Here is a 16,801-nt window from a genome sequence, read left to right as displayed (position 1 = left end):
CACCCAGGGGAACTATGGTAGGCTACCGTTGGACTATATTGTCAAAATAGGATGTGTAGAAGTTTGGGTAGATTAAATGCATTTTTGCCTTTGATAGACTTATGATGTGTTTATCAAGCATCTATCCTAATTCAGGAAGCACTTGTAGGTTTCCTTTCTCTTTCTACTTAGCTGAAGGGAATGACTATGTGAAAAAGCAAACTTTGTTCAAGTGCTCTGTAGTAAACATATCAGTATGTCTCTCATGGGGGTTTTCACTCACCATCTTCAAGGCAAAGCAGAGAACATGAATGGGAGGAGAAGGAAAAGCAATTACAGATTTTTTTTTTTACGTAGCCCAGAAAATAAATAAATGAATGCACAAGAGAAAATGCAATCTTGATTTTCAAAATATCAGGAATATTTAGTTTATGCCAGTAAATAAGAAGTTGCAATTAAATCTTTTGTTGCATTTGCTGTAAAGATTGTGTCTAGAAATAAGACAAGGGGATGTTTCAGCAATATTCCAGTCTCACTGAATGACAGATGACAGAAGAAAAATACTCGGAGTCAGTCAGTGAGAAGTAATAGATTTGATGAGAGACTTTGAAGTTTCTGAATAATGCTTCTCTGAAAGAATACTCAATTCACAATATAATGAAGCATTCTGACTTGGGCTATAATAAACCAGAGCATACATGCTGAAGACAGAAGCTCAGAACCTGTCCCTGTTTCAGCAGTCATATGGAAAAGAAAACATAATCACCGAAATCAGCAGTAATGATTGCTGGGCAGTTGCCTCAAATGTATTTCCTATTTATGATACAATAAGAAGCAAAACAAAAAGTTTCCCTCTGATGCCAAGAAATGGTATTTTCTTCTTCATTGGCATGTTTAAAAGACAAAAGTCTGGCTTCACAACCAAAATTGAAGAATTAGAAATTCACTTAAGGCTGAGGACCTCTATTTTCCAGTTTTCATTCCAAATAACATTTGATTGACTAAATGAAAAAAAAATCAGCTCAAAGAAAAACAGGAACCAAAATGGAAACTCTGACAGCAGACATAACAATGAAATAATTGCTAAGTTTGAAGTGTTTCTTTGTGTGGTGATTGAATTGAGTAATCATGATACAGATAATATTTTGTAAGGTATCAGTCTATTACTAGAAAAACTAATGCTGCCCATTAAGCCAGGGCATCCTACATTTGATGAATATATTGTTTTCATTAGAAAGCCCTGTCACAGAGGCTAAAGGAATTAGAAGATATCTAATTTCTAGCATGCATTTGTAATTTTCTATTTTCAGGGGAAGTAATTGCCTTGAAATGAAGAAAGAAACAGAAATTAAAATTCAGACCCTGACATCAGATCACAAATCTAAGGTGAGAAAATGCCCATTTCCACAGTGGTGACTTGCAGAAGACACCATAGTTACTTTAGAATAGCTACTTGTGTTGATGTCAGAAACAACAGAGGTATAGGAAGATGGGATCTGAGGCTCATATATTCCCCAATTTGCTGCCTTTGAGAACTCCACCTTATGGAAAATCATTTTTGTCTTATGTGTAGAAATATGCTAGCAGTATTTGTATTATCCCACTCTAAGGCATCAAGTGAAACAATGTGTAAAAAGACCAAAAAGAAATACTGCAAAATACAGAATACTCTTTCCTATAGAAGTAACAGTAAGTGGGGAGGGAAGGGGTATTGGGGAAAAACAAAGAAGAGGATAACAATGCTCAATAGGAAATATACTCATTACCTTACTCATGGAGCTGTAACCCCTCTGTACAGTATCTTTACAATAAAAATATTTTAAAAAAGAAGTAACAGTCAGTACATAACCAAAAACCTCCCGAAATTGGGGGAAAGTATTTGTTACAAACCTACTCCATCTTTGCATTTCTCCTACGACAAGAAAAAAAAAAATAGAAGCTTGAAATACCTTAATTAATGTTTTGAACATTTGGAGACCTAATTACTAAGGCTTGGTTAAAAAAATACAAACTTCCAGCAATAATTAATTTAAAAGTAAAAACCCTTAAAGCTCCCAACTGCAGCTTTTGGTTTAACCATCTGGTGTTCATATGTCTGTGGGCAGCTATGTCTTTGAGCACTATGACCTTGCTGCACACATGAGCCAGCCATGCTGTTCTAGATAATGTTCAGTTAGAAGCAGTAAGCTTCTCTGGAGCAGGGAGCTCTTTGGATGCCATGACTAAGTCACATGATAATATACTTAGGGTTTTTTTGCTGCATAAAAATCTGTCAAAATGTAAGGCCTTAATTTATTAGCTCACAACTCAGTGAAGTTTGGGCTATAGTCTACTGGGTGGTTCTTCTAATTTTGCTGAGCTCACTCATGTGTCTCTAGTCAGCTGGGGTTTCCTGGCCTCACATGTGCATCTGATGGTTGGCTGGTTGCTGATTATCTTTTCGTATATTACTTGTAGTCTCTAGCAAGCTCAGCAACAGGGTACCAAACACAACAAAGGGGAAAACAGTTTTCCTCTGCTTACAGTTTTCTTCTCCTCACCTAACAGTTTCCCTCTTCTTTCATTTACTATCTCCTCATCTCCTAAAGGAAGTCACAAAGCTAGCTAAGTGTAATTTCATGGAGTAACTGTGATGTGTTACCAAGAGGAACTACATAGCCATATTGCAAAGAATATGGCTATCAGGACTGGAAGACTTCATACCCCAGCGTCTATTTGAGAGGATACAGTAATATGTAACTGAGGAGAGCACTTCACTTTATTCCAACCTGTGGCCATATAGAAGCAAAGCTTAGGTGGAACTTGAAGAGGAGCCTATGATTTAGATAAAGCAGAATGTGAGTTAGGCAGTGAAATACCAGGCATGGTTAAACACTGAATCAAGCAATTGATTGATTTTTAATAAGCAATGACTTCCTAATCCCCATCCATCAATAGGTATCATTTTGTGCAGTGTGTGGGTTTCCGGTGATTCTCCAAGTCAATTGGTGGGAGGAATCTGAAGTGCAAGAATGATAATGCTTTCGGTTCATACCTAACTGTGAAGATTCCAGATGATATTGTTCCATTTTCTCCAACAGGTCAAAGAGATTGTAGCTCAGCACACAAAAGAGTGGTCAGAAATGATCAATACCCACAGTGCAGAGGAGCAAGAGATCCGGGACCTGCACCTTAACCAGCAGTGTGAATTACTGAGAAAGCTGCTAATCAATGCTCATGAGCAACAAACCCAGCAGCTGAAACTGTCCCATGACAGGTAGGAAAGTCAGCCATACCCAGGGTAAACTCCTGTTGTTGTTGTTTTGTTTGTTTGCTTGCTTGCTTGCTTTTAAACTGGGGCTTGAACTCAAGGCCTGGGAACGGTTCCTGAGCTTTTTCATTCAAAGATAGTGCTCTAGCACTTGAGCCACAGCTGCACTGCAGGCTTTTTGGTCATTAATTGGAGATGAGTGTCACAGATTTTTTTTCTTCCTGGGCTAGCTTTGAACCACTATCCTCAGATCCTGAGTAGCTAGGATTACAGGCATAAGCCACTTACTGGTGCCTTGGTTTTGATGGATAAAAAATTGTTCTTTACCAGCCCCCACAAGCTACCTTACCACTAGATGGCCCACTGCCCTGCAGAGATTAGCGTTCCTATGAGTTGGATCTCTGTCCCTCCCTCTCTCAAACACACAATAACTAAATGAACTTGATAATACTAATAAAAAGGAAACCTATTTCCAGAGTTACTGAGACAGAAGAGGCATGCAATGGATAACATAAAAGGTTTCCATGTAATGATTTGTAAGTATGTGACAGTCAGTTCATTCCCATTTGGGGACACCATCTCCAACATTCTCCAGAACCTTTTCACCTTCCCTAAGTGAAGCCCTTGCAGCCATTAATCACTGACTCTCCACCCTCATCTCATTTGTGTTTCATACATAGAGAGAGCAAGGAAATGCGAGCCCACCAGGCTAAGATTTCTATGGAAAACAGCAAAGCCATCAGCCAAGATAAATCTATCAAGAACAAAGCAGAACGGGAAAGGTAAGTATGTTCTCTAAGTTTTCTATTTTACTACAAGTAAAATAAATTTATATTCAGTACATGTGTGCTTGTTTGCAACAAAAATTTTGTAGAACATGATAATAATAATAATCAGTGTAATTCTAAAACATCCTTTCTTTCTGCACTCTATGGGGTTATTTTGCAAGTACCTCACTTGATGATCCATAGTCTTGGATGGGAAGGGTCTGAATAGCAGGAAGGCAATCTTCTTCCATTGATGTCTTGAGCTCTCTTATTTCTTTCTTTATTTTATTTATTTATTTTTTGCTGGTCCTGGAGCTTGAACTCAAGGCTTGAGTGCTTTCCTTGAGCCTGTTGGTGCTCAAGGCTAGTGCTCTACCACTGGAGCTACAGCGCCACTTCTGACTTTTCTGAGTAGTTTATGAGAGATCAGAATTTTAGAGGGACTTTTCTGCCCAGGCTGGCTTCAAACTGTGATCCTCAGATCTCAGCCTCCTGAGTAGCTAGGATTTCAGACATGAGCCACGAGCGCCCAGCTTGATGTCTTAATCTCTTGACAAGCAGAGATGAACTTAAAAGCTCCTGCCCAAGTTTTTCAAGTTTGTCTTTATTCTGAGTGGGTTTTCTGGGAAGAGAGACTAGCACAGGAATTCAGGTGCATGTCCCACTAAGAAAGATGTTCAGCCAAGGGAAGTTGGTGGATAGAGGAGGGAACCAAGATGGGGCCTGAATAAGGCCATTGAAAGCAGGTCCCAGGTGTAAGAACCTTTAACTGCTATTGTTAAAGAGGACTTGAAGAACATCAGTAGTTGTGATGCTTAAGAGAGGAAGTTAATGGTTCTTGGTTGCCAGTCATCACAGATAACACATTCATTCACCTGTCTGGTTTTCTTCCACCTCTGAAGATCCAAAGGCAGTGAGCTCCATAAGCAAAGTCATTCACCCTCAATGAACCATAGGCTAAGCTGTTAGATGACTTGGAAGCCACAAAGTAGAACTTCCATGTTTCCACTCCTCTGCTACCTTGTATTTTTTTAATTGTGAAAATACTGTACAGAGGGGTTACAATTACATGGGCAAGATAATGAGTACATTTCTTATCAAGCATTGTAGCCTCCTCCTTTATTTCCCCTTCCCATCCCTTCCCATCCTTCTCCCACCCCCCCAATCCTCCCCGCTACCCCCCCACATCAAAGTTGTAAAGTTCATTTTTCGACATAACGACTTGTACATCTCATTGTTGTAATGGGTCCACCTGTATCCCTATTTAAACGATTTGTTTTTCCCCTTCCCCTCCACAAATTATACCAACATCAAATACAGTGAAAGCAGGGGTTATACTGTGGGGGAGGGACATACAAAGCAACAAAGAAATCATCTTATAAATATGTTAGAACCAATCACAAGAAATTAAAAAAATATTTGAATCCCTATCTTAGGGTTCATTTCGCCTAACATCAACTTATCTGACGGTTTCTGCTTGTCTCAGACTTACACTAGTTATTGCAAATAAGGGAAACCATGGGACCTGTTTCTTTGGGCCTGCTTACTTAACTTAATATAACTCTTTCCAAGTCTTTCCATTTCCTAACAAATGGGGCATTGTCATTCTTTCTGCTGGAGGCATAGAATTCCATTGTGTATATATACCACATTTTCTTGATCCATTCATCTACTGAGGGGCATCTGGGTTGGTTCCATATCTTAGCTATGGTAAATAATGCTGCAATAAACATTGCTGTGCTGATAGCTTTAATATGGTCTTGTTTGTGATCATTTGGGTAAATGCCCAAAAGTGGGATTGCTGTGTCATAGGGGAGCTCTATGTGGAATCTTTTGAGGAACCTCTATACCACTTTCCAAAGTGGTTAACAAGTTTATACTCCCACCAACAATGCAGTATGGTTCCCTTCTGTCCATATCCCCTCCAGCTACCTTGTATTTTGAGATGCCCACAGGATACCTGGTCTTACTACTTTGAGCAAGGAGGGCTGCTATACAACTGCCTCAATGCTGTTGCTTTTTTAAAAAAGCACATTTACCTTTTGAGCAATGCTAAGAAATGTCAAAATATGTTGAAGTGTAAAGCCTCATGCCATCTCCAAATAATAGTTACCAATGAGATAGGAAAGTACACAAGATTTCTGAACTGGAAATGAATATTTTGGCCAAGACATTTCCCAGTTAACATGGAGTGTTATTTGTGTATCACAATGAGAGCTCTCAAGGAAGGTTTTGTTTTTTTTTAAATCATGTGTACCAATCCTTATTTGCAACGTAATGCTGTCGTACCTCTCTTTGCTTTTGTTTTTGTAAATGTGGCAAACTCTGGATGTCTTTCTGAGATAAGGGACTTTGTTTAAAGGCCTTCCATACATAGAAATAATACTATCTTCATCTGTTCAAAAACAAATTATTTCAGTTATGATTTTAAAATAAAGCATTAATTTAAATTTGCATTTGTCCAAAATATAGTATGTCATACAACATGAATAACTCTGTTATTTTTTCAAGTACATTACAGACTGGATTTTAGTTCGAATGAGTCAAAATTATTTTTCAATTCTGTTATTAAGTCACTGAATTGGAAAGAAACCCAGAATATTTCACTATTTGGGTACATTTTGCAAATAGATGAAATGATAAACAGCAGGAACACTATTGCCTGGAAGCTCTTTAAAAATGTAGACCTTTAGGCCCATTCCAGATCTATTGAAGTGGACTTGCTACTTTGTTTTTGAGAGAGAGAGAGAGAACTTCCAGGTGATTTGTATCCAAATATATTGCACACAGATACATTCATCTGTAAGTAAAAATATTAAATCATAGCAGGGAAAGGCCCACACCAGATTCCAAGCAATGATTGCCTTCTGGGCAAAAGGAAAGAGGAAACTAGAATCAGGAAGAGCACAAAAGGACCTTAAACTGTATTTGCTACATTTCATTCTCTTTAAAAATGCCAGAGTATAGCAAATCATTAGGACTTGTTAATGAGCCTGGGGCATTCAGAGCCTCTTTTTGTTTCTCTGTGTTGTTTATTTTAAAAATGCTGCAATGAAAATAGTGAAAAGAAGTCATAATTCTATCTAGTTAATTAATGAAGTATTACTGATTCTTGAGGGTTTATTAATTCCACTCAGTATCATTCCAACTATTTTTTCCATTATTTTTAGGCGAGTCAGAGAATTAAACAGCAGCAACACTAAAAAGTTTCTAGAAGAAAGAAAGAGAGTAAGTATGTTATAATTTTCTTGGTACTCTTCCTTGAAAAACCTAAACATTACCTCTTGCTTAGATTTAAATTCTAATCTGCTTAATTTTCTGTACATAAAACATTTCAGCTTCTCTCTTCCAAGGAAGCTACAGTAATCCTTTACTAAGATCTTTAAGGAAATTATATTTGACACCACGTTATTTAGAAAATGAAGCCAAATTTCGTTTCAGTTATATATAAGTACACTTGCTATCTTCCAGAAAGGACTTCCCAGAAAGAATTCTGCGTGTAAGGTGTTCCAGCCTTCAGACTGCTATTTTTTTGTTAAAATTGTGATCTCCATATAAATTATTTAAATTGTTAACTTTATAACTCAGCCTTCATCCATGAGTCTTTACAACAAAAGTTTACCAGATTTTTTTTTTTATTCTTGCAGCTCGCAATGAAGCAGTCCAAAGAAATGGATCAGTTGAAAAAAGTCCAACTGGAACACCTAGAATTTCTAGAGAAACAGAATGAACAGGTACTTTGCCTAAAATATGTTGAAAGACATAAGCAATTTCTGGATACCTGAGCCATTAACTATAGGAAATCTACAAAAGCTAGTGGCCTAAATAGCAAAATGGGAAGGTGGCTAGAGGAATCTGCTCCCTATTTTACTGTATTTCAAAAGAAAAAAATTAACCAGGAAGTACCTTATTGGGAATGGGAGAGAAGAGTTAGGGGGCAGGGAATGAAAAGTCACTATTTGAATATATTATGGAGACTTGAGGAGTAATATTTCTCAAGGAAAGTAGACTAGAATAAAGAGTTTTCTCTATTTTCATTCCGTTATAATTCGAAATCTACTCTATATTAAAACAAATAACCATGAGTTTTTCAATCTCAACCTGAAAATGAAGTCATAAAATTTTCCTAAAGTTTGTAAGTGAGATCTGAACTTGTGCCTCTGTGAAAGTTCAAGTAACCAAAGTGAATGGATGCTATCCTCTTGATGCTTTCTCCCAGCAAAGCAAAACTAATTAAAGAGAAGTACACAGAAGTAAAGTCCTAACTCCAGCTAGTTAGTTACATATATCCTAGCACATATGAGCTCTAGCCTGTAATGCTGTGAGCCCATCAGTCTTCCTCAGAGCCATCTCACCTTGATGGAGTTTTCTCTGACTTCTATAGCCACAAGACCCTCAGTAAGCATTTAAATTTTACTCTTTAGGTGCAATTGGGTTGGGAAGTTATTCTTTCTAAATAAGTTACTTCCATTTAGAAATGATAAAGTTCCATTCTACTACATTATTCTTTTCTATCTTCTCCCATTTTAAAGCAAAATATACTAAGGTATATTTTATTTCGGAGTAAGTGGCTCCTTTGGTGAATACTTAAAACTGATATTTAAAAGAATCTATAAGAAAGTAAAACAGAAACTGTAAAATTGTATTTTGTAGTGTATTTGGGTAAAAAAATCTTTACTTTTTGATGGACAGAAGTGTTATTCATCTCCATACTTCTGAGTTATTCACATTTCCTTTTTTTTAGCTTTAATGCACTGATTCCCAAGGAAAACCATACATACTTATGAACCTATAGATCCAATTCTTTTGGCCAGCGCATAGATACATCATATTCTGGCACACGTGATATAAATTATGTTTTTGCTCTTAAAGTACTTCTCAGAAAATGTCCCTGGGGAAATATAAGACTGTGATTAAGGGTAAAGTCACCATCTCTGCAGTGTTAGAATCCACTTCAGTGATTCAGGGATAAGAGGTGATAAAGATGCCTTTGAGGAGGCTTCAAAAAAAAATCATCCTTAAAAGGAGGGCATGATGAAAGGTAAGGAACAGTTATGTTTTAACTATCTAAATTAAGAAGTTTTTTTAAAACTTTTTGTGTTGCTTAGCAACAAGTTTGGCTAAAGAACAAAAATGTGCTAAAAATTGCTCATCACTACGATAGTGGTGTAGATCAGAACTAAAGAAATAAGTTGTCCTTACTTTGAAAACAGCATAAAGAAATCACTTTGAGCTTTTATATGAATACATGAGTAATTCAAACCACATGAGAGTTCTTGCAGATTACTGATAGTTGTATTGATTGGAGCCAATTGGGCTGGCCTTTGTTCTGAAAATATACATTGCTGTTGAATATGTCATAAGTAATGTCTATCACCCACAACTGATACTTTGAGTTACAAAAGCTTGGGAACACACAGAACATTCAAACACTTGAGACTTGAATGTTTAGTGACACTCAAGGGAGGAAAAAAATCAAGATATCGCATTGACCCTTCTGACAAATATAAAATTTCTGCGTTAGGCTTTACTCTGTAAAGACCATGTGTTCCATAACTAATTGAGTCCCAGAATTTTCTTGTGTATTTTTTTGTTTTAATGTGAAGGTCAGAAGCACTGGATTCACAATTATTCTGTATGCCACAACTTTCATAGATGCAGTACACGGGATACCATGTCTCCATTTCTTCCCTTTTAAAACTCAAGGTCTAAAACCATGTAATAGAACTCCTTAAATATTTCTCTAGCTTAAAAGTTTAATTTCCATATAATTCCAGGTTTCCAGAACAGTCTCTAAAACCATTGTTAAGCCTCAAGACTTCTTTAAAAGCCCCTGTCACATTGCCTTTCATAGTTTGTTCCCATTTTACTATATTTTTTACTGTTATACATGGTTCCTATCATCTTCAAAGTAAAACATGAATAGCTGTACTTAACTAACTAGAACTATGTCAAGAAATAACTCAGGAGGTTGTATATTTTTATCCTGATTCTGGATCCAGGCCACATGTGTTGTTTGTAAGACACTTAATAGACTACCCTATTTGGTCATTCACTTAAAATTCCAAATGTTGGTGATTTGTTCTTTTCTGTTCTAATTTCCCATAGACTTCCCTAACACATAATATTTCTTCATCTTCACATGTACCATTTCAAACATTAACAATTCCATTATTGTCACCATTAAGTCTTAAAAATTAATTTTTGTCATCTGTCCTAATAAAGTGAAGAGCTGAGTACCACTGGCTCATGCCTATAATCATAACTACTCAAGAGGCTGAGATCTGAGAGGATCATGATTTGAAGCCAACCTGAGCAGAAAAGTCTGTGAGACACTTATCTCCAATTAACCAGCAAATAATACCTGGAAGTGGAGTTGTGGCTCAATTGGTAGAGTACCAGCCTTGAGTAGCCAAGCCAAATGAGAGTACAAGGCCCTGAGTTTAAGCCCCACTATTAACACAAAAACAATAAAATGTAAATTGAAAAACTTAAATGAAGTAAGGGATCTAGGTAAAGGTTCAATTCTCTGCTCATCTGGGCCAACAGGCATTGGTTGTTTGCTTTGTTTTTTTTTTTAATTTTTTTGTTGAGATCGACTTGGGGAAAGTTTGTCACTGATGGGTGTGTACATGTTTTACTCTTAGCCTTTTGCTTTTCTATATATGGTTTTGCATTCATTTCTCAAATTCACTTCAGTACTCATTTATTTTCTTTGTTTTGTATGTATGACTCAATTTTGACATTACTATTTTTGTACAAACAGCTTTTGAAATCCTGTCATGCAGTGTCCCAAACGCAAGGTAGGACCAAAATTCTGATAAGCAGACATTGCTTTCCTTCTCAGCTACATCAGTATTCTGGGTTCAGTCTTATTTATGATTCACATTGGTCATAACTAATATCACAAGGGTTTGAACTTAACAGCTTGGCTATTTCATGCTTAGAAATCTGAAACTATTTAATATTTAATCTGAAAAGTCCCAAATCTTAAAAAAATAATTTTAGATGGCATGTTAGCCAACATTTCCAATTGCAGATCTGGAAACATGGTAGTGAAGACAAACCCAGACATTAAGAACAGTGGTATATACATGTCGTATAGAACCACTACAACTAAAGTGGGGTCACAGAGTCAGATCATTTATAAATGCTAATATGACTAATTTATATGTTAATTTTTTAATGAACACCACTGCAAGTTTGTTGATGGTTTCAATGACAGAGAGTAATGGTTTGTTTGCAGATGTTATGCAATCTTTTGTCCTGCTCTCTGTTAAGTCCAGTCTGCCAAGGACTCTTATCACCTTTCATAAAGGTGACCATATAATTTATTATTTGGATCAGGAGCAAAAACTTGTTTGAGAAAGAGAGGACTGTTTGTAATAGCCAGGTATATACTAGAATTGCAAATGGAAATGAATGGTCGCCTTGCTGGGCTAGAACTTAGCTCTTGGAATAATCTTTCAAGGTCACATGATTCTTCCTTCTAAACTGTATTCCATATTGTCTTTAAATGCTAAAGAGGAGACGCACAGAAAAATTTTTTATGACTATTGACCCTCAAGTTATTTAATTTGCAGTGCTGATAATGTTTCACTGTCATCTCTTATGAATACTGTTTGTGTCATAGTGTCATGTTTGTATATTTTTCTCCATTTCTTCATTGTTCTAGTAGAGGATGACTATATATCAGGCATAAAGTTATCTGGCTGGAGGGAACCATTTGTTCTAACCTTATGCAGATAGATGCATGTTCTTTATATCTGTCCTCACCAAATTGAAATTGAAAAACACAATATAAGAATAATAAGAAGAAAACCACTGAATGGCCTGACAGTCACAGGACTTCATTTGGGAGATTTAAGTGCTTCTAGTATGATCTTGAATGAACTAAACCCTTCCTCTGACCTTCCATTAGTAGACACATCAGAACACTTCAGGGTCTTCCTCTGATTGATGCCTTTATACTTCCATGTTTCCATTCTTACATATCCTTTATTTCAAAACTAGTATTCTCTAAACAAGGAAAGGGACATTTTCTCACTCCTTCAAGGTACATGCATATGGTTTTGGCTAAGGCATGTAGACTGTCAGTTGGAAAATAGAAGTTGAAATGAACTGTTTTATTTTCCCTGTATTGCCAAGCAATTATTTATCACCAGACCTTACCTTTATCTGATTCCTTTCTACCACTCTTAGGGATAGTCTTAATTCATGAGATTGGATTCAACATAGCTTACTTGCTAGTCATCCATTAAAAAAATTATCCCAGAGAAGTAAGAGCTTTCAGGACAGAGTTCAAGCAATAAAATTTCTAAAATCCTATTTCTATAATGCTCTAAATATAGGCCACTAGAATCAAATCAATGTACTATATATTCATAATTAACTTTATCAATTAGATTCTTGGGAAATTACTTTTCATGAAATTTCAGGCAAGTCATACATAAGCAACACTTACTCTAGAACTGATTTTAGAGTTATCTACATACAAAGCAATGTATCAAACTGTGAAAACCAAATCAGTTTGATCTTGACATAGTCTAAATACCAAATGCTTGACTCAATGTCTTTTCAAGTAATTTTTCTAAAACTGTGGTGACCAATCAATCATCCTCAAAGATGAATATACATAAAAATTTCCTGGTGGGTCTTGTTGAAATGGATATTTGGTTTCAGTGGGCCATGTGTAAGCCAAGATTTTGCATTCCTGACAAGGTTCTAGGCAATGCAGATGTTGGTGGCCCATGGACCACATTTCGAATAGCAAGAATACAGTGACAGCATAAGACTTAGGGGAGAATACAGTCCAGGGTTGTGAGGTGCTTTAGAAGAGGATTTCCACATGTAATGCCATGTTTCTGATATTACAGGCGAAGGAGATGCAGCAGATGGTGAAATTGGAAGCCGAGATGGACCGCAGACCAGCAACAGTAGTGTGAAACTCCAAAGTTCGAATTGAAACAGCAAAACCACAAACCATCAGAAGATCATTCCCAACTTCCAAATACAAATTCCAAGGAAAATAGCAGTTTTCTTGCTGTTTCTTTTTATGTGTAGACAAGAAGTTACCTGAAACTGCAGAGACTTTAGATGACTTATATTCTCCTATTTAACAGTTCAAATATTGAATATCCTTGGCCAACCAAAAGTAGCTATGAATCCACAAAAATCTCCTTTTCCAGTCAGGCAGAGTTTAACCATTGGTAATACAACTTAAACATGTTTTGCTATAAGATACCATCACAAGTAAATGAGCTTGGTGTTTACAACTCTGCTTTGTGATACATTAGAACATGTTTGAGCTGCAGCAAAAATAGTGCATTAACAATTAAATAGCAAGTGCATGCACTAGGAGAAAAAATAAAAACTCTGTCCACAGATTCGTCAGCAGAAGCAGTGGTCTACTAGAGAAATGATTTTGCAGACTTTTTCTATATCTGAGTTACCTCATCAGTAAGTGCCATGTTTCTACCATGCCATATGAAGCTAATATCCTGTAAGAGTTGTGGAAATGACTAGAACAATAGAGAAAAATAACAGAAGAGTGTATCTGTGCCAAAACTCATCAGTGCTCAAAAAGGGGGAGTTCTGTTAGGTTCATTTAAGAGAAGGCTTTCATCTGACACTGCTTTATAGGAATTGCTTCTGCAGAGTCCAGATTTTACAATTCACTATTGCACTGTACAGATCATGGAGTGGTTATTGGCAAACGTTTGTAAATGTGACCATGTATAAAGTATTTATACTTCTTAATTCACACTGTTATAGAGCAACAATCATCTAAGTATTGTCACTTGACAAGATTAGTAAACCGGACTACTAGAGTTACATTTGCATGATACACAACACCATTTAAAGATTAATTGGTTCAGAGTAGTTAACCTAATGACAAATCAATACTGATTAAATGTATGGCACAGACTATAATTTGATGATCAAGACTTTTAGCATAATGAAAAAGTCTTTCTCTCTCTCTATATATATGTGTATATGAATTATGTGGGCATTCTTGATACTTCAAGTTCTAGTTTGAAAAATAAATACATAAACTAATTTAATTTTACACAAAATATTTATGCAGATTTTCAGAATTTCATATCAAGAAATAACCTTTTTATGTCTGTTAAATAGCCAAACAATTTGCTACAGTGTTCATCTGCATGGCCCTTGCGCCTTCTGTAGTTGCGTCGCAGGCAGTGCATGAAGAAGTCCAACACTGGGGAGTGAGCCATGCAGCCAAAGTCAGAAAGGAGTGCATGGAGACCTGGTAGCCTAGAACTAATCAGATTACTGATTTTAGGGCACAAAACACCAACTGAAGGGTGGTATAGGCTTGTACAAATTGATTCTATGTGTTCCTCTGAACAGAGCAGAGAAAATGATAATACCATCAATATTGAAATTCAACTTCCAACTTCTCTAATAAAAAAAATGAAAATGCATTTAACATTTGTCAGCGTATTTGCTTCTAAGGTATTTTCCTTTTTGCCTTATTTCCATAAATGATCTCTACATTAGTTTGAAAAGGGGACTTATTTCATATTCCCTACTTTCTCTTAACCTCAAATGACACAAAATATGTAAGTTCTACTTAACTTTCAACTCTGATGGACTCAGTTTTCTTTTTCTCATATTTGTAGCTTGGATTGATTTCTACAAGAATTTCTCTAGTTCCTAGTTTTTGATCTGTAAAAGAATAGAACCATATTACATTTTATTATACACTAACCCCTCATGGAAATGTTGTAATTAGTAAAATGTAGCCACATTTGGGTTGACCATTTTCCAAAATTTTCTTTATCAGATCACACAGCCTCTTCCAAGAAAAGACATCGGGCAAGTTCACCATCCTGTAACTTGTAACTGAATTTGCCCTTTTGTCTGCTTCTGAAAGATACTACAAGCTTTCCTGTTAATCATTTGTTCTCTGGATTCTCATCCTCCTATGGCACCATAAATACGTTTTCTAGTATTATATCCTGAACTCAGATTATTAGAGATATTTTGCTCCAAACGATCCAGGTTGGTAGGATTAATACATACAGCAGAAATCTACAATAAAAATATGTACTTTACTTGGTATTATAAGTTTATACTGCTCTTTATCCCTTCATTCTTTCTAGAAAGAAATATCCTGCACATTAAAGTAATTAAGTGTCTTCCAGTGTAAAACAAAGAAACTAAAAACTTCATTCCAGGGGCATATTAAATCACTTTAGTGTCAAATGCCCCTTTAGAAGTCCTCCTCATTCAGGAATTCTCTCTGCCTCTTCCACCTGACGGCAACTGGTTCTAAAGGGAAGATCTTTCTCCTGGTAGTTGGGTATTGAATGAGGTCTCTGTGCTGTTGGAGCAGTTACAACAGTCCACCATGATAGTCCTGCAAAGAGATCAAGGTTGCTACATAGTTTATCCTGGTTGTATTCTTGGGATTTACAGAACTCTTGGATCTTTGGGGACTGATGGAAACCAGACATGCCAGCTGAGACTCATGCATCAAAACACCTCCTTTGACTGTTTGTCAGCTACAGTTTCATATGACTCATTATAGTGTGTTGATCTCCAAAAGGCTTGACATTTTCTAAAGCTCTGCCCAACAAGCAATATTCTGGGCATATACCGAGGCACAAGACAATCTTGATTTCTACACTATCTTGCTCCTTCCACACCCAGGCCTTTTTGCTCTAATTTGAGAGGCAGGATACTGAGTCTCAATTCTTATTATGACCCTTTCTATCAGACTAGAGAGGACATTGAACTATTCCCTCCTGACTAACCAGAATAACTACACAATATTAGACTTCTTTTTCCCTAAGAAGATACATCTTCCTTCTTTGGTGAGACAAAAGGCTTCATGGAAAAGAAAAGCTTGCCAAGTAAGAGAAACATTAGAAAGTACCAAATTGTCCCAAGTTGAGATGCCATTGTTTTGTGTATTTCACAAAATGAAAACATGCTGCCATTTAAACTATTGGTAGACTTTTCAACCTCCTTTTATGGACTTATTTCTTTATTTAATAGAGCTAAGGACAGAATCCAGGGCCTCACACATGTTGAACAAATGTTCTGCCACTGTTAAGACCCATTTCAATTTCAGAGAAGACAAAACGTGAAAGACAGGAACCCCTGGAAATCCATGAAATAGGTAGATTTCAATAATACTATACAAACTCATCAATCCCCAAGCCTTAAAGTGGAAAATTTGAAAGAGCACAAGAGAATTCTTTCAAAAAAAAAAACAAAATTAGGGATCGATTCTGCAGCTGTTTTTCAGAGTTAATAATGAGCTTTTTGGGAATCAATTCAAGAAGGGAAAGCAGCTATATTTCATATTCATAAATCTTTCAAGTTTTCACTTATGTGTGTCCTCCAATCACATGCCTTCAATTTATTCTCCGCAAATAATTCTCAGAGCTGTAAACTACTTTGCTTTTACCTCCCAAAGCTCTGGGGTCTTCCCTTCAGATTGTCAAGAGGTAAACAACCAATATGTGCATTGACTGTAATGTAAAAAATAGATACCCTTTTTCCATTTGCTCTCTCTGTTTATTAATAGTCCATAATCAGTGCTAAACCTTGGGGCAATGTTGTTCTGCTCTATCTCATTTACTTCCATAGCCAATCTGTTGATAAATCCTATAAATTGTACTCTCACTATTTGGGAAACTTCCTTCTTTGCAATTTCCCTCATTCTATAACACCCAAGACTAACCTTCCTGTTTGTTTTGTTACCGTCCATACACAGATAACTTTCCTGAAATGGCAGCTTCTAATTATATTGCATTCTGTTTATAGGTAA

At 36.4% G+C, this 16,801-nt stretch overlaps 1 protein-coding gene across 5 annotated transcripts in view; it reads left to right on the top strand.

Moving 5' to 3' along the window:
• Nucleotides 1–14,438, top strand: part of Plcb4 (phospholipase C beta 4) — a 355,705-nt gene extending 341,267 nt beyond the window's left edge. For 3 of the 5 annotated variants that reach the window (XM_070006763.1, XM_070006764.1, XM_070006766.1), the window contains 7 exons: nucleotides 1,290–1,365; nucleotides 3,060–3,235; nucleotides 3,910–4,011; nucleotides 7,167–7,224; nucleotides 7,644–7,730; nucleotides 10,763–10,799; nucleotides 12,873–14,438. In XM_070006763.1, coding sequence (XP_069862864.1) covers nucleotides 1,290–1,365; nucleotides 3,060–3,235; nucleotides 3,910–4,011; nucleotides 7,167–7,224; nucleotides 7,644–7,730; nucleotides 10,763–10,799; nucleotides 12,873–12,961 — 625 coding nt within the window. In that variant the 3' untranslated portion in view covers nucleotides 12,962–14,438. The remainder of the gene's footprint in view (nucleotides 1–1,289; nucleotides 1,366–3,059; nucleotides 3,236–3,909; nucleotides 4,012–7,166; nucleotides 7,225–7,643; nucleotides 7,731–10,762; nucleotides 10,800–12,872) is intronic. The other 2 variants (XM_070006768.1, XM_070006767.1) reach the window with 1 other exon arrangement.
• The last annotated feature ends 2,363 nt before the right edge of the window (nucleotides 14,439–16,801 follow it).

The sequence above is a fragment of the Dipodomys merriami genome, unplaced genomic scaffold (assembly GCF_024711535.1).
Source record: "Dipodomys merriami isolate MVZ:Mamm:240054 unplaced genomic scaffold, mDipMer1.0.p SCAF_7, whole genome shotgun sequence".
NCBI lineage: Eukaryota > Metazoa > Chordata > Mammalia > Rodentia > Heteromyidae > Dipodomys > Dipodomys merriami.
Note: the sequence above shows the minus strand (reverse complement) of the source record. Positions and strands in the feature narration are given on the sequence as shown.